We start from the raw sequence: 25074 nt of genomic DNA on the forward strand, positions 1-25074 counted from the left end.
GTCACCTGATCGTAAAAAGAGAACAGGTTGGTCAGACAGGACCTGCCCCTCCTAAACCCCTGCTTTTTGTTCTTTGTTCCCCGGGGGTGTCTTGGGTTGAGCTGGCAAAATGCCAAGTGTCCGAGACAGAGGGAAAAGGGTTCCTCCTTCCCCCTACCAGCTAAGGGTAAAAAGAAGAGGGAGAGGAAAAAAACCCCTCAAACCAGGTTTATGCTGAAACTAACTACATGTATTTATACAGAAAAGAGAAAGTTAGGAGAAAACTACAATATAACACACACTTACACAAGTTATGTGTGGTATAACAAGACATAACTTCCCACTCCCCAGTAATACAAAGTGTATTACTCTAAATCTATAAGCTCTCTAAAAGACACTCTGCAAGAAAGAGAAAGTACAAGAATAAAATATTTCTGCTTCCCTGAACTCAAACAAAATGCAAGCAGAGGCAACAGGAGCAGGGCCCAGCATAGTAGAGGAGCTGCCAGACATCCTCCTCTTAGTGCAGCCATGATGGAACTGACCAAGCCACTCCCACACACTGGGTTTTACACCCTTTGAGATGATGTAGTATGGTATGGAATACAATATTATTGGCTGGAAGAAGTCAGCTGTGAGCTAGCTCGGCCCAGCTCAAATCAGCTGACAATCCCAGGCCTAGCTGATCTTTAACACCTAAATTTAGGCCCATCTGGCCAAACCCATAACAGGGGGGAAAAGGGGGATTGGAAGCACATGTTGATCCCTGCTCTATTTGTACACAAATGGAAGTTGGGGCAGGAGAGACAAAGTGATTTCTCTCTGTGTTGTTGATTTGCACTCTTGATAGTGTTGTTTTTGCTTCTATATTTCTTGCCAGTAAACTAATTTTTTCACTTACATGTCCTTGTATTTTGTCTTCTTGTATTGATGGTGAGTAAAAGGGGAGTGAGTTCATTTTATTGGAGTTCCCATTCCAATATTGGTCTTTAAGCCAAGACAGGTTGCTGAAGGGCTCCCTGAAATTTGGTAACATCCACTAAGGACTTGAAAATGCAGTTTCTCCCATTGGACAGAGAGATAATAAAGATGTTCTGCATTTGTGGTCAAGGGCTGATCACTGATGGGTCTCACCAGGAAGTTGCTCCCAAGAAGACTTTGTACCATGGATTTGACTTGACACTCTTCATTCAGTCAAATTCCCACCCATCACATGTTCCATTTCTTCAGACCAGCTGTCACCAATCTGGACATAAGGAGACCACAGGAGACCATGTCTAAGGCCTTCCTAAAGTCTGGGCACACAACATCCCCTTCTTTTCCATTCCACAGGGGTTCTGCAATCCTTCCCTTGTCCTTCCCATGCCTGAAGATGGCTACAGGAGAACTTGTCACGTTCCCTTCAGTGCTGAGTCTGACCAGTCTGGAACTCTCCCAATCCTCCCTCCTGCCCCGTTTGCAAACTGCTGTCATGTCTGCCTTTCCCAAGTCCCTGAGAATCTCTGGGATGGATCTGGCCTTTCCCAAGGGGTTTGAGAGAGGTCTCACAATGACCCTGCCCAGCCTGCTCAATATCCCTGGCACCAAAGGCCTTTTCCATATCCCACAGTTCCAGTTTAGTGCCCACCACACAACACAGGCCTGTCCAGCTCCCTGGGGTCATTCAGAAGCGAGGCAGAAGGGATTTATTCCTACAGACCGACCACTACAATGATCTCTCTGAGCACTCCAAGGCTGTCCTGAGAATTTTCCCTGGTGCCTCCCTGCCCTGAATATTTCTGGCCATCAGGCTGTAGGTGAGGGGGGTGAGCAGGTGCATGAGGATGATGTAGAGCAAGGGCTGTGTGAAACTACCCCAGGAGGGCTGTGCTGGGAAAGGATGGGGATGCTGCAGAAAACAGTGGCCCTGGTGAGGTGAGAGGGGCAGGTGGTGAGACCTTGTGGCTGCCTGTGCTGGGCAGGAGCTGCCCCAGGATGGCAGCTCTGAAGCACACACAAGATGCTCCTGTAAATGGAAAAGGAAGACTGGACCTAAAAATCAGGCTGGGAAAGCAGAGCAAGAGTGTCATGGTGTCACTGCAGGAGAGTTCCAGCACCTCGACCAGGCCACAGAAGACGTGATGCAGAAAGTAAGAGCCACAAACAGTGTGTGGGACGAAAAGGATACCATGACTGTGGATGACAGAACTCCCTCGAGCCAGGGTGCAGCTCTGCTGGAGACAACCCTTCCAGTCCATGAGTCTTGCAGAGAGCAGGGCTGGCAAACAGCCCAGTGCTGGTCATGGGATGTGGCCACCAGCAGGAAACACTCTGTATGTGCCAAAGGTACAGGAAATGGCAGGGACAGTGCTGGGAGCAGAGACTGTGCTGTCCCCAGCCAGGGGACCCTCAGGCTGGTGGAGCTGGAGCAGGTTTGCAAGTTTTCCTCCAGTAGCCCCATGATGAGGCTGTTCCCAACAGAGTCATGGGGCAGGTTATGAGAGAGAGGAGGAGGAGATTTTCTGAGCGTTGTGGAGAGTCCTCATTTCAAACAGTAAAAACTCCATGGATGATGTCTGAATTTCCTAGTCCCTTTTATCAATGGCAGTATTTACTCTTCCCTTTACCTTCTTTATCTCCTTTAATCTTCATGTCCCCACTGCCCTGCTTGGACACCTGTGACTGAGAGCATTTGTTTCTCTGTTGGGTGCTCACTGAAGCTGTTCAGGCAGCTCAGAGGGGTGACCCATGGAGGTGTGTGTGCCTCTGGCTGCATCCCACTGCCCAGGTGTGCTCTGTGCTCTGGGAAAGGGCAGGAATGCTGCCTGCTGGAGGGCAAAGCTGCTCCTGCCTGCAGAGCCCTTTCTGCCTGCACAGGGGAAATGCTGCCCAGCCAGGCTGGTTTGCTGCTGGGCAGGGAAAGGGGCAGGCCAGAAGGCAGGACAGGGAGATACAGAAGACATGCTGAAGTGCAAAGCAAATACGGACCTCTGACCTTGACATCCCTTCATGGAGACACAACCAACCTCTTGCAGGTGGGATGAGAGGCCAGAGCTGGGAATGGGGCTTGCAGGAATTGGTCTGTGACAATTGCTGTGGGGCACGTTTCAAGGCTCTCCAGGGAACAAAGACAGACCCTGCTCTGCTGGTCCTTCAAGTCTGTCCTAGGAGCTCTGGCTGTGCAAGGAAACTGCTACAAGCCCACATCCTGCACGCTCACACTCTGCAACTGGGCACTGGGATTTGCCTTGCCAGGGAACTTCCTTGGGCACATTCCTGACAGTGACTTTGGAAGAGGAGCAAAGCCTTCCTGCCCTGCCCTCAGGAGAACCCCTTTCCTGATGGAGCTGCTGTTGTGGAGCCCAGCTGTGTCCCAGCAGTGCCCATGACCTGTCCCTGCCTGTGATCCCAGGATGGACATGCAGCAGGATGTGACCAAGCTGGCAGAGCACTTGGGCCTGGCACCAACACAAAGGCTGAGAAGGAGAGTGTGGAGCTGGAAAGAGAAGATGTGGAAAGAGCAAGTGCCCTTGTCCCTGGTTTTCCTGCTATGCTGGGAGTCTCTTCCCTCCCCCTGTGCACGCAGGCACTGACCCTACAGCACAGAGAAGGGTTTAGGAAGCATCTTGGACACCACAAGTCAGTGCAGGGAAGTTTATTTCATTAAAAATCACAGGACTCATGACTTTTGAACAATAACTGAATATCAGGAGACTTGTAGATATTGTGGTAACATTAATCATTAATTAGACATGACATTCTTTAATGGAAACATGTTTAATAAGAAAATAAAAAAGAAAAACTACCAGAAATAAAACAAACACAAAAGAGGACACGTGACTAAAAGCAGACAGGGCTTGTAACGAGTTACATTCTGAATGCTCTAAGCAGAAAAGTGGTACTTCATTATTTCTGAAAGAAACCAATCATCAATTTCCTGAGACAATGCTTGAGCTCCTGGTTCCTCAGGCTGTAGATGAGGGGGTTCAGTGTTGGAGGCACCACCGAGTACAGAACAGACACCACCAGGTCCAGGGATGGGGAGGAGATGGAGAAAGGCTTCAGATAGGTAAACATACCAGTGCTGACAAACAGGGAGACCACGGCCAGGTGAGGGAGGCACGTGGAAAAGGCTTTGTGCCGTCCCTGCTCAGAGGGGATCCTCAGTACAGCCCTGAAGATCTGCACATAGGAGAAAACTATGAAAATGAAACAACCAAAAACTAAACAGATACTAACCAAAAGAAGCCCAACTTCCCTGAGATAGGAGTGTGAGCAGGAGAGCTTAAGGATCTGTGGGATTTCACAGAAGAACTGGCCCAGGACATTGCCCTGGCACAGGGGCAGGGAAAATGTATTGGCTGTGTGCAGCAGAGCATTGAGAAAGCCACTGGCCCAGGCAGCTGCTGCCATGTGGGCACAAGCTCTGCTGCCCAGGAGGGTCCCGTAGTGCAGGGGTTTGCAGATGGCAACGTAGCGGTCGTAGCACATGATGGTGAGGAGGAAAAACTCTGTCATGATGAAGAACAAAAAGAAAAAGAGCTGTGCAGCACATCCCGTGTAGGTGATGGTTGTGGTGTCCCAGAGGGAGTTGTGCATGGCTTTGGGGACAGTGGTGCAGATGGTGCCCAGGTCTGTGAGGGACAGGTTGAGCAGGAAGAAGTGCATGGGGGTGTGCAGGTGGTGGTCGCAGGCTACGGCGCTGATGATGAGGCCGTTGCCCAGGAGGGCAGCCAGGGAGATGCCCAGGAAGAGCCACAAGTGCAGGAGCTGCAGCTGCCGCGTGTCTGCCAATGGCAGGAGGAGGAAGTGGCTGATGGAGCTGCTGTTGGACATTTGCTGCTTCTGGAGGTGGGGCACTCTCCAAGGAGGAAATAAAAGAGACAAATTAGATGAGATGTTTCTGAAAAAGTCATTTCCCAATACCCGTTCCCCTTCTTCTCACACACTCAACTTTTGCTTTTTCAGAAAACTTTGCTTCATCTCCACAGCTGGAGCCCTGCTTGGTGCACACTACATTCCCCAGGAGGAGCAGCCCCTCTGTCCACTGGCTGTGAGGGTCAGCCCTGCTCTGCTCCAGTGGGGTCATGGCCATGGTGGGGGCAGGGCCCATTCTGGTGTTCAGCTGTGTCAGATGAAACTGCTCCTAAAGCAAAAGTTCTCATGGGCACCTGCACCTGCAGTTATGAGAAGATTTCAGGATTCCAGAAGACAGTTTCAGAGGTTTGGGTGTTTTGTTTCTGACTCCCCTCATCTTCCCTGTGGAGTTTTCCTGGATGGCAGAACCCCTCAGCATTTGTGCTGCCCTGAGGAAGAGCAGAGCAGGGCTTCCCAAACAGGACCATGTCTGTGGCTTAGTGCAGAGTGAGGGGAGTTGCTCTGTCCCTCAGCCTTCTTCCAGCTGCCCTGGACTTGGGCCTTCCTCAGACAGAGAGTGATCACACTCCCATTTTTGTCTGAAATGCCACCAGACACTGTTGAGAGCAGAGAGATCCATCACAGACCACTCAATGTCTCAGCCTGGCTCAAGGTCTCAAGGACACACATGGCTCATCTCACCAACCCAACAGCATTTCCTGGGATGGGCACAGCATCTCTGCCCCTCTGCACTGGGGATTTCAGATAACACAATTGTGCTATGAAGGTGATTTGCATTCTTGAGGGCAGCTCCCAGCTTGGAAGGACATCTCAGAGAAGAGCCAAGTGTCCTGACAATGGGGTTTGATTCTGGAAACACACCTCATTCTCCAGGCACACAGAATTCACTACTGACAGCCCCACAGGTCAGAGGAAAATTGGAATGTCTCATTCCCAGGGACCCACCTGCCTGTGGGGGATCACAGGATCAGTGATTGACTCTGTAGCTTGAACTCCCATTCCCAGTGAACCTGACTGAGAGAAGGAGGAAACAACCCCAGCAACATGAGCAAGTTGAGGAAAAAGGAAATGCACACTGAGGGTCCGGCTGGGAGAAGCCAGGGCAGAACCAGGTGGACACTCAGGGTAGTGTCACCTTGAGCCAGCTGTGCCACCTCCCAGGCTCCAACAATGCCAGGTAGTTCTCACCCCCTGTGCAGCTCCTCAGAGTTCCCTCTGCATGAGAAACCACCAGGCATGTGCCTTGAGAGCTTGATAGAAATCCCTCCTTTCACGTTCTCCTTGAATTATGACCTTGAAAATATCCTTCAGTGCTCTGGTTCTGTAAGCAGTCCTCACCTATGAAAATCTCACTTGATAGCTGAACAAACCTGCCCTGCCCTGCCCTGCCCTGCCCTGTCAGGGTTTGCTCTTTCCTTCCACAGCCTCTCTCCCAGCACTGAGGGAGCTTCCCAGACCAGCTGAGAGCTGCCGCTGGTACGTGGCAGAGCTCCTGCCCTGGCACAGCACCCTGGGGTGCAGGATCCTGCTCTGCAGGACAGTTTGGGGCAGCCTGGGTGGCACAGCCTGGATTCAAACCCTACAGCCATCCCTGGGAGGAGGGAACCCTGTTGGGATGTCCCTGGGATGGTGCAGCAGAGAGTCCCTGATTTGCAGCCCGTCCTCATCTTCAGCACCAGAGACACTGTGATATCCCACATTAGAGACCCCCCAGGCTGTGGGATGTGCCAGCGTTGGGAGATCTTCCCACAAACTGCACATACATTGCCCTTCATGCAGACTTACCTTCTGAAAGCCTGGAAAGATTCCTCTTCTGTGGATCTTCCTCTCAGCTTTCCTCACATCCCAGACTGTAACCTCTCTCTGCCCTGCTTTTCTGCCCTCGGTGTGTGCAGGCAGTGCCCTGAGCCCTGCTGGGCTGTGCACAGGAGCTGCTCCTGGGCAGAGCTGTCTCTCTGCAGCGCTGCCCGCTTGCCAGGAGCTCCCTGTGTGCCAGGAGCCCGGCCCAGCTCAGCAGCACAGCAACAGCCCAGGGCATTTAATGGCCCTCTGGGGGGGTTGGTGCTGAGTCCCTGAACATCAGACCCTGAGGAAAGGTGCAGGAACCTCTTGAGAAAGCAAAGTCTGAATCAAACTTTAAAGTTTCTTTTGTAGTTAATGGGTCCCTCTGAGGGACATAACTGAGAAAGTGTCCCCAGATTCCAGTTAGAAAACAAAGAGACAATGATGACAAACATGGACTAGGAAAGAAAGGTCACTCTTATACTGAGGAAAGTAAGAAGCATTTCATTAACCCAAAGGTCACAGCCATGACCCCCAGCCCTGGGAAGGGAGATCCTGTCCCTCCCTCATTCCTCAGGACTCTTCCTGGGGCACTGGTATGTGGGATGTGCCGTGCCAGGGGCAGGAGGATGGGGTGGCACCTCCCAGGCTGCTGAGCAGGGACAAGGAGGCAATGAGGCCCCAGGGCTGCAAGGCTCACTTGTCTCCTCATGCCATCAGGGGCACACACAGCAGCCATGGCCAAAGGCCTGCACAACTTGGCTCTCTTGGGGCCTTTCAGCTTCTGCCCATCCCTGTCTCCTCTCCAGCCCAGGCTGTCCTATGGTGTCCATGCCCTGCCCCTTTCCCTGCAGGCTGTCGGCATCCCCCGGCTGCCCCACCTCGCTGGCCCCTTCCTGCACTGACATCTCTCCCTCCTCCCTGGCTCTGCCTTGGCACACAAAGCCTTGGACTGATCCAGACTTTTTCAAGGGGTTGTGTTGCACCACAGCACTGCCCTTGGGCAGAAATTCCTTTCTCCTTGTGTGCAGTCTGGACCTCCCCACTTTCCCTTCAAGGCCTCTCAGGCTTCTCCGGTTCTTTCCTCAGTCTCCACACCACTGGGCCCAGGGCTTGGAGGCTTCCAAACCCCTTCATACGATATCTCTGGTATTTAGCCATGAAAATGTTGTGCTCTTAGTGCAGGAGAGACACAGTGACACTTTTTGCCAAAGGTTGTATTGGCAGAACAAGGCACAGGATCTGGAACTGAATGAGGGGAGGTTTCCATTGGATGTCAGGAAGAAATATTTTGTGCTGAGGGTGGCAGGAACCTGGGCCAGGTTACAGAGTAAGTGGAAACCCCATTCCTGGAGCTGCCCAAGGTTTGGAATTTTGTACAACCTAAACTTGTGGAAGGTGTCCCTGAGTAATTGAAGTGCACTTGGACTAGTGGCTATTTTAGGTCTCTTCCAACCTAAACAGTTTATTATTCTTTATTCTTATATTCCCAACTCCTTCTCCACAGGGTTGCAAATACCGACATGCACCATGTTGGCATTTTAATGTGACCTAATCCCCAACACTTTATGAAAATGGAAAAACAGTCCTTTTAGGGACATGAATTTCAATGACGTTGGAGGAACCTTTCAAACCTCAAAAGTTACAAAGGAACTAATAGAGATTTCCAACATCTCTGCATGAAAGGCTCCCCAAGTAATCAGTGACAGTCCCCCAGGATGGCCTTGCAGCTGAGGTTGGGGGTTTTCTCACTCAGGTCCAGAGACTAAGGATGGGCAGCCAGAAAGTGCATTTAGGGACAGTGTAAGACTTGCCATGGGGTGTCTAGGAAATGAATGAAGTGATATGTGGAGGAACAGGCATGAGAAAATAGAGAGAAAAGGGTATGAAAGGAGAAGAGCATGTGCAAGCAAGTGACTGGTCAGTGCCTTTCCCTTGCCATGTCCTGCAACTGATCCCACAATCTTTCCCATTTTCTTAATCCCTCCATTGCTAAGAAATCTCTGGGACAAGGGATCTCTGTGCTGTGAGTGTGGGGGGTGATCCAAGTGCCAACCTCTAGAGTGGGAGGCAGAAACCATCAGGTCTTGAGTCTTTTGAGGGTTCAGACACTGCTGAGAAAGATGTGTGTGCACAGAACACTGGTGGGGGTGGGGGTGGGTGGAACCACCAGGGAACATCAAACCAGAGTAACCAGTGATTGGCAGAGGCCTGGGAGCCGCTGTCTGAGATCATCTTCTGAGGGATCCACATTGTCTGGGTGTCTCTGGAGCTCCACATCTTCTCCTGACATGGCAGAGCACACAAACAGCCCATCCTTGTCTCCCTTTCCCCACTCACTGTGCTTTGATTTGGCTCAGAAACCTCCCAGGGTCCCTTCCAGGATGAGTCCCTGTGCATTTCCCTCCCTCGTGGACCTTCCCTTCCTGATGCAGCATCTGTGGGGCAGCAGAGCTGGGTCAGTGCAGGGCCAGGGCTGGCTGTGACAGGGGCCATGAAGCCACTGCCAGGAGGTGACAGCAAGGACAGTTTGCAAAGAAAAAATTTAGATGTGGGGACTTTGTTTTTTGAGGAAAGGAAGGCTTGTCTGAAGCTGGCAAGTGAAGAGGATGAAAGACAAGGGGTGTTGAGGGAAACAGGGAATGCTTATCCTGGAGATGAGGAAAAGACTTTTTCCCCAGTTTCAGGGCCAGTGCAGAGCAGGGTGGCCACAAGCCCAGGCTGCCTTCCCGCCTGCCAGGGTTGGTGGGGCTGTGTGACAGAGCTGCCCCCAGAATCAGAACCTGGGGGGCTCTCCCACCTCCCCCACTCCTTCAGCTCTCCAAGGATGGCAATTTTTGTTGTGTGGGTTCCCTGATGTGCTGGATGACCTCACAATGCTCCCTGGCCAGAATGTCTCCTGAGGGCCACCCAGGCTGCTGCAGTGGAAGTGACCTCACAACCATCACATTCCAGTCATATCCCCCATGCCTGGCCTCCCCTTTTCTCTGCCCCTGTCTTGTCTCTGATTATATTGTAGGAATGGTTTTAATTAGCCTTTTAATGAACTGCTTGAATTAATGACAAGTTGTGTGTTGGGGCTTAAATCACTTTTAGCCAGCACTCAGCAGAATTTAACCAAAGCTGCCATTGTGAGAACACAGCTTGGGAAAAGCCTCCCTGAGTGGTCTGAGGCACAACCCATTGCCTTCTGCACCCACAGCACAAGAAATATCAGCTGCCCTTTGTGCCAATGGATCTGCAGTATCTGGAAGGGAAGAACTCTTGTCAGAAATGGACTTGTGAAGAAGATGAAAAAGCTTGCCCAAATGCCTTAAAAACAGAACTTTTACTGTTGTATAAATGCATGTCACAACATGGATTCTTTTGTTCTCTTTTGCCTTGTCACTGTCCTTTTCCCAAAATCCCACAATATAACTGTTACCTCGCCTCTCAGGAATGCATGTAGTGTCCTAGAGGAAGCTTCAAGTTTTCTTATTGGTTCTTATTTACTCTTTTCTCTTGGTTGTTAACCCTGGATTTCTATTGGTAATAGTCCAAATCCGCCCTTGCTCACTATTGGTGGTATTTTGAGTCCCCCAAAACCTTTATATACCCCTACCCTTTATCAATAAACTCTCTCTCTCCTTCCTCTCCTGTGGTCTCTGTGTGGCTCTTTTTGGGCTCCTTGGAGACCTCGTGGTGGGGGACAGAGTGGGAGCACATCCCCTCCAGGTAACAGGCTGACTCCCAGGGCCTGGAGTCCCTCTCAGCCATTGCATCCCTTTCTATGGGGCTGGACCTGGTGGGTCTTTCTGCAATACTGCCTTTAATTTCCCTTTTGGAAGGTGTATATTTTCCCCTGTTGGGAGAGGTTTGGCCTCAAGCCTCTATGCACAACACACCATCCAGGAGCTGACAGGCTGGCCAAGGTCACTGCAACCTTGAGCCAGCCATGAGGCAGGTAAACAACCTCGAAGCCCAGGAAAAGCACAGCCTCGGTGGCACCAGCCCCATGCTGCCTCCTCGTGCACACAGCCCTCCCACCAATCAGAGCAGCCTGCCGCCTCGTGGACAGGGCCTCTTGCCCTACCCCAAGCTGTTATTGTCCACATGTTCACCCCAAGAAGTTATATTAACCCACTAATTCCCTAATGCAGTTGAAGGTTCCTGCTGCTATTACTTGGTGTACAGCTCTATCTCTATGAGAACACGCACGTGCAACCAGAAGCCCGAACCCGGGGTCGCGTCGGGGTGGGTGGCGTGGGCACACAAAGCCTCTCACAACGCCAACCTTCCCCAACATTCTCCAGCTGGGTCAAGATGTTGGGGTCTGTCACAGCTGCCTGAAGTAACTCAGAATCATAGAGTGTCCTGAGTTTCAGGGACCTTAAAAGATCACCTGGGTACAACCTCAGTGACATGGACATGCACAACTTCCACTAGACTAAGTTGCCCAGAGCTCTGCCCAGCCTGGTCTTGAACACTAGAGATGGAGCAGCCACAGCTTCTCTGGGAAACCTGTGCCAGACTCTCGGCACCCTCACAGGGAAGAATTTCTTCCTAATACCTCATCTAAACTTATCCTCTGTCAGTGTGAAGCCATTGCCTATTTTCCTGTCACTCCAGGCCCTGGTAAAATGTCTCTCTCTCCATCTTTCTTGTTGTCTTGTTTCAGGTTCTGGAAGGTCACATTCAGGTCACCCCAAAGGTTCTCTTCTCCCAGCCGAACAATCCCAGCTCTCCCAGCCTTTCCTCACAGCAGAGCTGCTCCATCCCTCTGATCATCCTGGTGCTTCATCTGGACTCACTCCAACAGGTCCAAGTCCTTCCTGTGCTGGGACCCACAGCTGGATACAGCACTGCAGGTGGGGTCTCACCTGAGAGGGCAGAGGGGCAGAATCCCCCTCCCCTGCTGCCCAGGCTGCTTTGGAGACAGCCCAGGACACCACTGGTCACCACTTGCCTTGGTGACCAAAGATCCAGGAACACATCCCCCCTGGAAAGGCCTCCTGACCTGGGTCAGGAAGTTTCCCCCCATGCATTCCAGGAGTCTCCTGCAGTGTCCAGAACCCTCCATGCTGCTTTCCCAGGAGGTGTTCAGAGGATTGAATTCCCTCAGCAGGACAAGGGCCTGTGAGCTCGATGCCTCCTGTGAGCTCCAGGTGAGACCATTCCCACCTATTTCATCTCCTAAACCAGAGTCACACATCCTGTACCCTGGAGGGGATGGAAAGGAAAAGTGATTTGATGATTTAGGAACTCTTACAGGAAGCCACTGTAACAGATGTGTGAGATGAGTGCAAAGCTGATCATCCAAACCCCAGGGGTGTCACTGACACTGGTCACTGCTCCCCTGTGTCAGGTGAGAGAGCTCCACCCCAGAAACCTCAGGGAACTCCTTGTGTGAGGTGGGGCAAGGGCAGTGCTGGGCAGGAAAGGTTCAACTGGGACACTGGGAACTTTTCTAGGCAGAAATGTATCCAAAAACCATCCAGAGGGAAACAAATGTTAAGCTCTTAATATTCTTTTTAGTTCTCCTCCTTGTGTTTCAGGGACACAAATACCTGATGCTCTTATGTAGGTTCCCTGGGACCCTCTGCCCAAGATCCATCTGCAGATCCATAAAAGCTCTTGATGTCCTGCAGGTCCTCTGTGACAGCTGCCAGTGCCAGGCAAGGACCTCAAATACACCTGAGCCTCCAGCAGCACTGGGTACTGATGGTCAGTCAGTGCAGCTCAGCCTGAAACCCAAACAGTATCCTTCAATATCTTGATTTTTCAGTAACCTCTTTCTATCAATTGAAATGATTCAATACTTTCAATGAAATGTCAATACAATTTCTGCCATGTCAGAATGTGAATTTTCAGGATGTGTGTTGATTGCAGGTGAGGATTTATCAGAATCATAGAGGTGATGAGTCATTGCATCATAGAATCACTGAGGTTGGAAAAGCCCTCAAAGGTCACCCAGTCCAACCATAACCCAGCACTGCCAAGTCCACCAATGTCCCCAGGTCCACATCCCAGGTCCCTGGGAGTGTTTCACTGACAACAAGGAGAATTTTGGGTGGGCACCTTTACACACACAGATATTGTTGTGTTCACACATCTCTGCCTGTGTTTGTGTGTGTGAATTGACTGTGATGTGAATGTTGTTATTGTGAATCTATAATTGAGTCACTGTTGAGATTGCAGCAAATTCTGTGTAATTCCTTGATAACTGTTACACTGGTCAATGATTAAGTGCTATTAATCCCTTTTCCCCCTTTTGTATGCAAACCCTTTGCTTTCTGACCCTCTTCCATCCCAAGTCTCTGTGTAAATCAACCCCTTTCCTTCAAAAATATATGGGCTTTTTGAGGTTCACTTTGAAATTTTCCTTCTTACTTAAACTACCAAACTCCAATTACTACAGGTCTTCAAGATTTGAAGACAAATAAAGGAAGAGAAATAATTTTTTCTTCTGTGTTTTAATGAGCCCCACTGTGTATTTGGAGATGAGTCCATGATTGTCAGGAAGTGAGAGAAGATTGAAAAAGTGGCTCAAGAAGTCAGAAGGAAAACTCCAAGTCCCTTGAAGCATCAATGGGCCCCAGTGAGGGCAGGCACTGACAAAGCCTCCCCAGGGACTCCTTAGAGCAGATCCTTGGAGGCCCTGATTGCAGGGAGACAAAGGCTCTGTGCAGGCACCTGCAATGCTGAGAAAACCCTGGGCTGGTTGGAGGAAGTACAAAGGCCAAGGCCTGAGCCCCAGGCCCTGGGACAGCAGGTCCTGTCCCTCACAGGTGGCTCAGGGCTGTTTTTGGGGCAGTGGGATGGGAGGGGGAGGAACAAAAAATGTCAAAACCTGTGCAACCCCTCCCAGCCTCCTCAGGGAGGGCTGAGGGAGAAACAAAGTCCAGAACCTCAAAGGAAAGTTCCTTCTGGTGGCCTCAGTGGCAGAGGCAGCTGCCAGAGCCCAGGGGACAAAGGTCTGGGTGCCTTTGTTCCTTCCAGCCCTGCCAGAGCCCTTGGCCATCTGTCCTGCAGCCTGTCCTGCCCTGTCCCTGCTGCTCCTCTGGCCTTGCAGGCTGCACACACCCATCCTGCTTTGCCACCAGCCCTCCCAGCAGCATTTCTGTGCCCTCACTGATGTCTCTGCACAATCCCTGGCTGTTCCCTGGAACACAAAGCCATGAGATGATACTGACACCTTCTGAGTGACCTCTTGCACCTCAAGACTACACTTTGAATTACATTTCTTTTTCATCCTGTCCACTCTGGACCTTCCAAGTTTGACTTTGTGGGTTTCCTTCTTATTCCACTACCAAGAAAAACTCCATCTTGGCAGATCTGCTTTGGACCCTCTCCAGTTCTTCCTCATTCCTACACAATGGGGAGCCGTACAGACAGACAGACCAGTCCAGATGTGGTAACACCAGAGCTGAGTCCAGGGAGGTGACAACTTGTTGTCTGGGTGGCCACACTCCCCCAAGGCAGCCCCATGTCCAGTTGTCCTTATTAACTTTGATCCCGAGCCCCTGTGCCACAGGACATCCGTCACACAGCCCAGGCCCTTCTCCTCGGGGTCACTCCAGAGCTGTTCAGGTCCCTGCCCTCATCTCTGGGTCATTGTGCCCCCACGGCAGGACTGGCCTCTTTGTCTTCCAAAACTCCAGCAGGTTTGTGTTGCCAGAGCCCAGAGCTCCTCAGGGCCCCTGAGAGGGACTCTCAGCTGGGGCAGCTCTCAGGGTGTGTGCACAGGTGGCTCAGCTGCCTCTGGGTGCCCAAGGCTGCTGCTGCCTGTCAGGGAGGTGACAGATGCGACCTGGCAGCCCCTTCCCAGCCATGGCCCCCTGGAGATGCTGAGGCACAGCTGACTCCTCACAGCATTGCCACTCATGATCGGAAAGAAGTTGGAGAGGTGAGAAGATCAGTGAAAAGGAGAGGGTGGGACTCCCAAAACTGACCAGGAGGTGACAGGGCATTGGGGGTATGTGTAAGGGATGGGAGAAGAGGGAAAGTGTGAGCTGTGACCCCCAAACTGATCTTGGGGGGGGGCCTGGGATTGAGGGGATGATGGCAAAGGGGGGGAATAGGCAGAAGGGTGGAAAAGGAGGGGTGGACTGGCAAGATGGACAGTCCCATGGGGGTCTTTGGGCAGAGGGGGCTTGGAAAAGGGGACTCAGGGGTGGCTCCCTGTGTTCCCAACCTGTTGTGGGGTGCTGGGACTGCTGGGGGGAGGGGGCACCGTGGGGCAGGTGGAGTGTAATGCTTAGACAAAGTTGATAACAAAAGAATTACTTATTTTTACAAATGATGAGATAAAAGATATTAATCAAAAATATTTACTACACAATAGAAATGTTAAAACTTCAGTAACTATGACAGGACAGTGTACTGTGGTCAAGCAATTCTTGAAGAAATTTTACTAAAGTTACCAAAAAGGAAATAATTATTAATTAGCAATCGATGTAGCTCAGACAGCCCAAGGCTGCTGGGAAGATCTCTGCTCTCAGCCTCCAGGAGTGACATTAGCTGGGGTCCCCACCCAAGGGAGGAATCTCTACACCGCCCACCCCCCAGGAGGGATTACCTTGGTAGAACCTGCCTCTGTGAAAGGGGACTTGACCTTTAGAGTATAAAGGGATTGACTGAGTCATTTGAGTCCAGTGGTTGCCTCATCATCAGGATGTTAATTAGGTGTTGAAGTCAGACCAATACATGTGCAAACAGGGCACTGTTTCCTTGAACATTCCAGCGGGGGAGATATCTGTTCTCTCAGCCAGGCGGGTAGACCTGTTCTCTCTAAACCCGACGGGTACCCATATTATAAAGCGGCTGGTAGACCTGTTCTCTTTACGTTTGGTGGGTAGACCTGTTGTCTCTCCCAGTCCGGCGGGTATTCCTCAGCCCAGCGGGTAGACCTGTTCTCTCAGTCCGGCAGGTAGATCTTGTCTCTTTCCTAGTCCGGCGGGTTGACTTGTTCACTTTCCCAGTCCGGTGGGAAGCCTTTTTAGTCTGGCGGGTTGACCTGATCACTTCCTTAGTACAGAGGGTAGACCTGTTCTCTTCCCATGGCAGGTAGACCTGGTCTTTAAACTCAGCAGGTAGGCCTGGCGTCTCCGCTGGACCTTCTCTTTCAGCTGCGGGTCTCCCTCCCTCGCCTGGGCGTCCACGAGCAGACCTCGTAGCGGCAGCGGCTGGGTAGACCTGTTCTCTCTCATACCGGCGCCCACACCCGCTCCCAAACCTGCTCCAGCCGCCCTGCCGGGACCGCCTTCCAACGGAGTGGACGCTGTCAACCCAGGAACACCCCCGGGACAAGGGGAGGGGACACCCACGCTCCTCCTCTTCTTCTTTCTTTCCACCGCTCCGATTGCGCGCCAGGAACTCTCAGGTGAGCGGGAAAACAGGGGGGAAAAGGGGGAGAGTAGAAAGAGGGGCTGGGCCCCCCAAACTGCACAGTGCCCCCGCTGCCCCCCCAAGGGCCATGCGGGCTGTGCCATGGAACACGAGAGCCAGGATGGGCCCGGCCAAAGCCCTCAAGGGCACCAGGATGTGCCGCTCCTTGGAGCCCGCGCTGGGGCTGCCGCGGGGCGGGGCCGGAGCTGCACACAGGGACGGCAAAGGGCCCCGACAAAGTGCTGCGGGACCCCCGAGCCGAGCCCCGAATAGCCCGGGGGGGCCCGGGGGGGTTGGGTTGTGTTCGGGGGGATGGTTGGGACTTGAGGGACCCCAAAGGTGAGCCACCAATGCACCCTGGGGGCTATTGGGGGTCCCTGTGCGGTGTTTTTGGGGGTGTCGGTGTCGGTTCCCGGCAGAGCCCCTTGGTGGGCGGGGGGATGCGGGGACCCCCCTTGGGGGGGTTGCTGTGCCTGGGTCAGGCCCTTCATTGGCAGCCCGGAGAGGGGAGACCCCCCTGGGACCCCGAATCGGGGACCCGAGAAAGGGGGACCTCCAGAGCCCCAAAGTGGAGAGACCAAAAAGGGGGAACTCCTGGCAGGGTTTTCTGGGGCTGAATCTTGGTGTTTTGGGCTGAATCTTGGGGGTACAGGGGGAACACATTTCTAAGTAAGGGGGTTTTTCAGGGGGTTTCAGGGCCAAGCAAAGGGGGATGTAGGGGCTTGGATAAGTGGGATAGGGGGCCAGGGGGATGGTGGGCCCAGGAAAGGGATCCCCAATGTTGGGAAAGGGGGATCATGGGGTAGGAAGACCCAGAATGGCCAGAAAAAGGGGTTCAAGATGTCCTCCAGTGTTCCAAAAAAGGGACTGTCTGTGGTCTGGGAAGTGCAGGACTGGGGGTCCCAGAGTCAAGGAAAGGAGGGGTCTGGGGCTGGAAAAGGTGGGATGGCCAGGAAAGGGGGTGCAGGAGCATTGCTGTGCCTGGAAATTGGGATCAGGAGGGTTCTAAGGTGAAGGAAAGGCAGGACCAGAGGTGAGGAGAGGTGGTTTGGGGGTGCAGGGGGTCTCTGTGCCCAGAAAAGGGAAGTCCAGTGGGTGCCAGGGAAAAGGAAAAGGGAGTGTGGAGTCTGGGAGAGGCGGGATGGTGTTACAATCTGCTTAAATATCACAGAAGGAAGTTAGGTTCAAAATATTTTCCCCAACAAAATTAAAACTCAAAATAAGTCCTCTGTTAATTCAAAAGACTGATTTTTTATTATCAAGAAATTGCTAAAAAATTCAAAAAGAGAGGGAAATAAGAACAGTTAGAAAAACACTAAGAATACTTTTTAGAACAACAAAAGAAGAGAGTTTATCATCAAAACCAACTATTTTTCTGCCAACTTACTGTGTGGGGATAAGCGATGTTGTTTCTGTTCCTGTAGGCAGAGGTGTGGAATGCAGCTCTTGCAGTGCAGATGTGATGCTCAGTCTGTGCTGCTCTCCCTTGTGCAGCAGGGCTGCTCCTCGCTCTCTGCAGAGCTCTCAGGCTCCGCGGAGCTGTCGCTCACGGGCAGCAGCGGCGCAGCCACCCCAGGCTGAACAGGGCCAGGGCTGGGTCAGCAGGAGCAGAACTGACGCAGGGAGCAAGGCAGAGCTCAGCTTTCTCCTTAGTCTGCAGGGAAGTCCATTGAGGAGATCATCCTGAGTGCCATCACACAGCACAAACAGGACAACCAGGGGATCAGGCCCAGTCAGTGTCGGTTTGGAAAAGGCAGGTCCTGGTTGACAAACCTGATCCCCCTCTATGACAAAATGACCCACTCACGAGATGAGGGAAAGGCTGTGGATGTGTCTCTCTGGAATTCAGTCAAGACTTTGGCACCACCTCCCACAGCATCTCCTGCAGAAACTGGCTGCTCATGGCTGGAATGAGGGAACTGTTTGCACCCTCAGTAAATTTGTGGACAACACCAAGGTGGGTGTGATTGTGGGTCTGCTGGAGGGCAGAAAAGTTCTGCAGAGGCATCTGGACAAGCTGGATCACTAAGACCAAGTGTCAGATCCTGACCTTGGGTCCCAACAACCCCATGGAATACTCCAGGCTGGAGGCAGAGTTGCTTGAGAGCTGCTCATCAGGAAAGGACTTGGGGGTGCTGGTGGAGAGTGGCTGGATATGAGTCAGAGTGTGCCCAGGTGGGCAAGAAGGCCAAAGGCATCTGGTCAGTGTAAGGAATGTGACCAGCAGGACCAGGACAGGGATTTTCCCTCTGTGCTGGGCACTGCTGAGGCCCCACCTCAAGTCCTGTGCTCAGTTCTGAGCCGCTCACTACAGAAAGGACATTGAGGGGCTGGAGCATGTCCAGAGAAGGGAATGGAGCTGGAAAAGAGTCTGGAAAACATGTTGGATGAGGAACTGGTGTTCTTGAGTCTGGAGAAGAGGAGGCTCAGGGAGGACCTCATTGCTCTCTTCAAAGACCCAAAAGGAGGTCTTAGTGAGCAGGGGTCTCCCTCTCTTCTGCCAAGCCTATAGGGACGGAAAGAGAGGAAACAGACTTGACTTGAGTATGTCAAGGATCAGATCAGATATTAAAAATACGTTTTTCACTGAGAGGGTGTTTATGCAATGAAACAATTAGCCCAGGGAGGTGGTGGTATCTTGAAGGGCTCAAGTGGTGTATGGAGGTGACATCTTGGAATACAATTTAGGGATGATTCTAGTGGTGCTTGGATGACAGTTGGACTAGAAGACTTTGAAGGTCTCTTCCAGCCTTGATAAATCTGTGAGTCTCAAACCTGTCATCACTGCCTCCAAATTTCTGCTCAAAAAACCTTTGGGGATGTTTTCACAGTCGTGTTCCTCAGAGGGACCCATTAGCACTGCAAGAAACTTTACAGTTTGAATCTCACTTTGGCTTCTCAAGAGGTTTCTTGAACTTTCCTCAGGGTCTGATGTTCAGGGACTCAGCACCAAACCCCCCAGAGGGCCATTAAATGCCCTGGGCTGTTGCTGTGCTGCTGAGCTGGGCCGGGCTCCTGGCACACAGGGAGCTCCTGGCAAGCGGGCAGCGCTGCAGAGAGACAGCTCTGCCCAGGAGCAGCTCCTGTGCACAGCCCAGCAGGGCTCAGGGCACTGCCTGCACACACCGAGGGCACAGCAGAGAAGGGACAGAGAAGAGAGGCAGCCTGGGCTGGGAGGGGACTGAGCTCTCATTAAAGGAGAAACCTCCACAGTATTTGAAAGAAGAATTCTCTGGCTATAGGAAAGTTAATCTTCCCTTCCTGCAGGGATCTCCTAAAGCTGGCACATCCCACAGCATCCAGGATCTTTCAGAAGGACTCCCACAGTTCTTCAGTAGAGAGGAGGTGACCATATCGCAGAGCAGGGCAGGACCTGCAGGCACCAAGGGCAGACAAGAGAAGTGAGAAGGAGGTTTAAAGTGTCCTGGAGTGGGAGGACAAGTGAGAGCTCATCAGGAGAGGAATCTTCACAGCCCTTTGCCAGGGTAAGTCTCTGGCTGCAGAGCAGTGCAGGTGAGTTCCTGGAAGTGTCTCTTACACCTGCCAAATGCCAGCACTGACAGGACCTGTCAGGATGGCTCTCCTGGATTTCCTGGTGTGGAGCATCAGAGGCACAGGGCAAGAAGGTTCCCTTCTGGCAGAAATGGCTGTTGGGTGTGAGGGTGGGGGAGCAGTCAGGGGTGCCCAGGGCTGTCCTGAAGGACAGGGTCCTGCAGCCCAGGGCTCTGTGTGCTGGGACAGGGATTCTGCTGCCTGACAGGGACAGCTCAGCATGGCCAATGAGCTCCCCATGGCCCTGCAGGGAGAAGGTGTGGGTGGAAGGAGTGACCCTCTCATGGCAGGGCAGGGAAGGGCAGGGCAGGGATGTGGGTCATGTCTCTTGACCCACAAGACTTGACCTGCCGTGCAATAAAAATTTCAGGCATTTCAGACACCCACAACCACTGGTAACTGTGGCAGGTACAACTGGGTGAACAAATACAAAGAATACCCTCAGCTGAATTCCTCAGCTGGGCAAATTGCAACCAGTAGGGCTGGAAGCTCTTTGATGTATCACGAGTACATTAATTTGAGCTCACCCTGCATTCTGAGTTCCCTCTCTCTGCAAGGGAAAAAGGACTCCTCAGGAGTCCATTACAGTGTCCCTGTTTTAATGGCCTCATCAGCCAACAAAACCCAGAGCTCAGGTGAGCAGGATGCAGAGAGGTCTTAAAAAGAGAGACCCTTACTGTCAAGTTGCTGTGAGACAATTTTTTTTGCTACAATAGTCACAGCTAACTTAGTTCTGCCTTTTCCTCCTCAACAGACAACAGTCCCCCAAAGCAGCAAATGTCCAACAGCAGCTCCATCAGCCAGTTCCTCCTCCTGCCATTGGCAGACACGCGGCAGCTGCAGCTCCTGCACTTGTGGCTCTTCCTGGGCATCTCCCTGGCTGCCCTCCTGGGCAACGGCCTCATCATCAGCGCCGTAGCCTGCGACCACCACCTGCACACCCCCATGCACTTCTTCCTGCTCAACCTGTCCCTCACAGACCTGGGGTCCAGCTGCACCACTGTCCCCAAAGCCATGCACAACTCCCTCTGGGACACCACAACCATCTCCTACATGGGATGTGCTGCACAGGTCTTTTTCTTTGTCTTGTTCATGTCAGCAGAGTTTTTCCTCCTCACCATCATGTGCTACGACCGCTACGTTGCCATCTGCAAACCCCTGCACTACGGGACCCTCCTGGGCAGCAGAGCTTGTGCCCACATGGCAGCAGCTGCCTGGGCCAGTGGCTTTCTCTACTCTCTGCTGCACACAGCCAGTACATTTTCCCTGCCCCTATGCCATGGCAATGCCCTGAGACAGTTCTTCTGTGAAGTGCCCCAGATCCTCAAGCTCTCCTGCTCACACTCCTACCTCAGGAAATTTGGGATTTTTGTGGCTAGTTTTTTTTTATTTATGGGATGTTTCATTTTCATAGTTTTCTCCTATGTGCAGATCTTCAGGGCTGTGCTGAGGATCCCCTCTGAGCAGGGACGGCACAAAGCCTTTTCCACGTGCCTCCCTCACCTGGCTGTGGTCTCCCTGTTTCTCAGCACTGCCTCATTTGCTTGCCTGAAGCCTCCCTCCATGTCCTCCCCATCCCTGGACCTGGTGATGGCAGTTCTGTACGCGGTGCTGCCTCCAGCACTGAACCCCCTCATCTACAGCCTGAGGAACCAGGAGCTGAAGGATGGTGTGAGGAAAATGATGACTGGATGCTTTTAAGCAGGAAGAGACTGCCTGCTTTGCTCTGTCAGTGACACGCAGTGCATTTCATGAGAGACCAAGTCTCTCCTCTTATATAATTTTCACTTTTCCCTTTCTAACTTTGATCTTATGAAAAAAAAAGTAACTATTAAATTTATCCCAGTTAATTAGCCACCCAGTCTTTTGTGGCCAAGGCCAAGGACTGCCCTGGGCATCCCATCAGATGGGCCATTCTTCACCCTAAATGCTTCTGCCCTGGACTGGGGCTGCACAGGGGGCTGTGGGACCAGCTGTGGGGCAGTGGGGCACAAAGGGGCCATGGAATCTCTGCCAGGGGGTTAAAGCAAGGCCAGGCACAGACAAGGAATTCCTGGGCATGGCCTGTGTTGTGCACGTGGGACTGTGGGGAAGGCAAAGCTCCCCTGGAGTTGGTGACTGCAGGAAAAGTCAAGAGCCAAAAGAGCCTCAGTGGCTGTGCTGGAGACCAAGGCTGAAGGAGGGAAATGCAGGGCTGCTGTGGGATGGGGAGGGGGATTTAATTCCAGCAGACACTGCTGTGGGGCTGAGGGACTCCATGGCTTCTCTGCCTGAGTCTTCACTGGAAAGGTCTCTCAGGCCTCTGTGCTCAGGGAAAGCTTCAGGGAGGAGGAGAGCCCGTCTTGGCAGGAACCTCCTGCAATGGCAGAGGGACACATGGCAGTGTGTGCCCCTGCAGGGCACTGCCCTGGCCATGGCACAGGCTGGGAGCTGCCTGGCTGGGAGCAGCCCTGTAAGGCAGCTGTGGGTGGGCAGGAGCTGGGCAGGAGGCAGCCGTGTGCCCTGGCAGCAAGGGAGGCCAGGAGCACCCTGGGCTGTGGGACCAGCACAGCAAGGACGGGGCTTATCCTGGTTGCTGTGGCTGAGGAAAGATGCACAACGAGCTGTGGAGTTTAGAAATTGTATCCTCTTTAATTTTTGTGTTTTGGCCATGAAAAGGAACTTTCTGTGGGTCTAAATCTCAGCACTTTCTGGTCCTCCCAAAGAGCACAAACCTGATGAGTTGTGGTTCCCACTCCAGTGGCACTTAGATCTTGCTCCACACCCAGAGAATGAAGCTCCCTTGTCCCTCAAAGTTCTTGAAAATGGAGGGATGAAGGACACAGGACAGACTGTGGGGATCAGGTGCAGGGCATGGCCAGGGATTTGGGGTGGTTGTGACCTCAGGGCAGGACCCAGCACTTGGCCTTGTTGAACCTCATCCAGTTGGCCTGGGCCCATCAATCCAGCCTGCCCAGACCCCTCTGCAGAGACTTCCTGCCCTCCAGCTGATCAACAATCCCACCTAACCTGTTGTCATCTGAACAAATGCTGCAGAACATGCCCAATAAAGTTCTTTAACCCCAAAATATTTGGATTAGTGGAGATTTAGCTCTGCACAACCAAGTAATTCATTCACTTTCTCTCTTTTCCTCCCGCTCTGGATCATGGGAACTTCTGACTTCAGTGTGTGACTCACTTTGTGCAAAGAGCAAAATGGACAGAATTGGGGTAGGGAGCGCTTGGAGGGACCTTTAGATCTGTGCTTGACACATAACGTGTTTTCCATTGGTCTAAAATTGCGTGCTGTGGAAAGTGGATGTCAGTGATGTGAACTTAAAATACAGCAGAGGAATTTCTTCTATTTTTGAGCTGTGCCTTCCTTTGGTTTTGTTTGCTGACAATACATGAACAGCCCTGTGTGTCTCCTGCAGCTCTTTCTCCAAGTACAGCAGGTGGGAGTTGGTGCCAAGGACCTGAAACCTGCAGGTCCAGCCTTTAGTGGAGGAAGCTCAGATTGCACAAGGGTGCTTTGAGTGCCAGGGATGTGATGAGGGAAATGGTGGGGTGGGGATTAGGGATAAAGTCTGATGGATTGTCAGACAAAAAGGGTCTTGATTTTCATATCTCTTCACACTGAATTAGGAGATGCTCTGGGTCAATATCAATAGGGAATTGCTGATAATAATGTATAAACAGGCAAAAATAAACAGGCCACAGAAAAGACATATTTTTGCTTGTAGGTTTTTCTTTTTTTAACTATAAGATATTCACTTTGAATGCATTTCTGAGATCTCTGTAATTGACCTCAGAAGATTTGAAAATGTAAAAGTAAATTATTCCCAGGGGTTGGTTTTGTTAAAATGCCATCAGTGAAAAGAGACCATGAAGGGAATGAGCAGACAAGGAGACCATCCCTGGTGCTTGGGAACAATATCAATTAGGGTTTGCTGCTCTCAGTGTATAAACAGGAAAAAGGAAATGGGACAAAAAGTTATATTTCTTCATTTTTTGTCACTATAGTACAGTCACTTTGAATACACTTCTGGGATCTGTCTAATGAAGCATAAAAGAATTGAAGACTTAATATTAAATTATTCCCCAAGGCTTGTCTTGTTAGGATGTTTTGAATGTTAATGAGCACTCTGGCACTGAATTCCTGAACTGAAGATTTGAAAACTGAAAAAACCTCTAAAAAAGCAAAATTCATCATCAAACCTTCAAGTTCCTGAGAGTGTCAGCAAGTCCCTCTGAGGCCATGACTGAAAAGAGACCCCGGATGGAATGAGTAGACAAAAAGACCCTCCCTGGGGCTGGGGAAGCAGCAGCTCAGAGTCAGTGGTTACAGGTGGAAAAGAGACTGTGGAATGTGGCTGTGAAAGTGCCTGATGGACTTTGCCAAGCAGGACAGCCAAGCCCTGCCACCCATCTCTGGTTCCTCACAGGATGCTCCTGGAGCAGAGTGATGTGGGGTGTGGAATGGGGAGTGCAGGAGAGCAGTAGGACACCTCCACAGCTCTATGGAGTGGGTGAGGAGGTGACAAGCCCTGGGGCTGTAAGGAACTGGTGTCTTCTCATAGGCTGTCAAGCCCCAGGAAACTGCCCTGTTGCAGAAAAGCACAGTGAAGAGCCAAAGTGTGTGAGAGCAGGAGAGGGCACAGCAGTGTCCCTTCCACAGCCAGGCCTCCAGGGACACACCTGAAGGAGCAGCAGAGCAGGGTCTGGGCTTTGTCTTTGTTTCCTGGACACCCTGGGCAAGGGGCCCCAGGGCAATTGTCACAGATCACCCCCTGCAAACACCATTCCAACACTGGCCTCTCACCCACCACTGACAGGTTGTTTGTCCCTCCATGGGAACACCAAATGAGCAGCTCACAAGGCCATGCTGCAATTGTAGAGAGGAGACTTCAGCATTCACAGTGTGTGTGTGGGGGAGATGAACCCAAGAGAACACAAAGACCATCAGCTAATCCTGGAGGTGCTGGGAAGGGCTGTGGGACACACAGTGTCTCGAAGTCACTTCACTCTGGGCCCCACATCCCCTGGAAAACCCCCAGGATGCAGCACTGGGATGTGCTTCTGAGCACAGAGCTCCCCCTGTGTCCATCCCTCAGGCCGTGGGGCATCTCAGAGAGGGGCAGAGCAGGTGACACCCCACAGGGCTGAGGTGCCTCCAGTCACCGGCAGTGGCAGTGAGAGCCCAGGGAGAGACTGTGACTCCTGCAATGATCTCCCCATGGGTGTAAAAGGGAAAGACTCTCTGATCACCCCTGGGTGCATGAGAATCCCACAATCCCAGTTCAGAGGTGGATGCCTTGCTGGATCTCGACATTTCTGGGAGTGACTCCAGGAGCAAACTCCACTGGCCCAGTGAGATCCATCTCAGTGGTCTTGGACAGTTCATTGCAAGTGCTCCTGAACTGCTGCATCACCCTTGCCTGGGATTCTGGGCTGTGCTCTCAAAAGGGCCAGAGCAATCTGAGAGGTTCTGGGGTCCTTGGAAAAGGCAGATGCCAAGCCCATCTTTAAGAAGAGCAAAATGAGAATGGGGAGAATTTC

The 25074-nt window shown here is 52.0% G+C and overlaps 3 protein-coding genes and 1 pseudogene across 3 annotated transcripts in view; 2 read left to right on the forward strand and 2 right to left on the reverse strand.

The window, feature by feature from the left end:
* LOC139673813 (zinc finger protein 850-like) overlaps positions 1–25074 on the forward strand; it is a 408695-nt gene that overhangs the window by 272902 nt on the left and 110719 nt on the right. The gene's annotated exons all lie outside the window — the stretch shown is intronic.
* LOC139673822 (zinc finger protein 135-like) overlaps positions 1–25074 on the reverse strand; it is a 302962-nt pseudogene that overhangs the window by 199900 nt on the left and 77988 nt on the right.
* LOC139673886 (olfactory receptor 14A16-like) lies at positions 3865–4794 on the reverse strand. The gene has a single exon (XM_071559820.1). It carries the CDS (start codon positions 4792–4794, stop codon positions 3865–3867), a length of 930 nt encoding a protein of 309 aa, XP_071415921.1.
* On the forward strand, positions 20314–21237 carry LOC139673887 (olfactory receptor 14J1-like). The gene has a single exon (XM_071559821.1). The coding sequence runs from the start codon at positions 20314–20316 to the stop codon at positions 21235–21237; it is 924 nt and encodes a 307-aa protein (XP_071415922.1).

The sequence above is a fragment of the Pithys albifrons genome, chromosome 7, assembly GCF_047495875.1.
Source record: "Pithys albifrons albifrons isolate INPA30051 chromosome 7, PitAlb_v1, whole genome shotgun sequence".
Lineage (NCBI taxonomy): Eukaryota > Metazoa > Chordata > Aves > Passeriformes > Thamnophilidae > Pithys > Pithys albifrons.

Excerpts from the sequence above, each read along its gene's own strand:
- LOC139673886 (XM_071559820.1), bottom strand. The coding sequence starts at position 4,794 with ATGTCCAACAGCAGCTCCATCAGCCACTTCCTCCTCCTGCCATTGGCA.
- LOC139673887 (XM_071559821.1), top strand. The coding sequence starts at position 20,314 with ATGTCCAACAGCAGCTCCATCAGCCAGTTCCTCCTCCTGCCATTGGCA.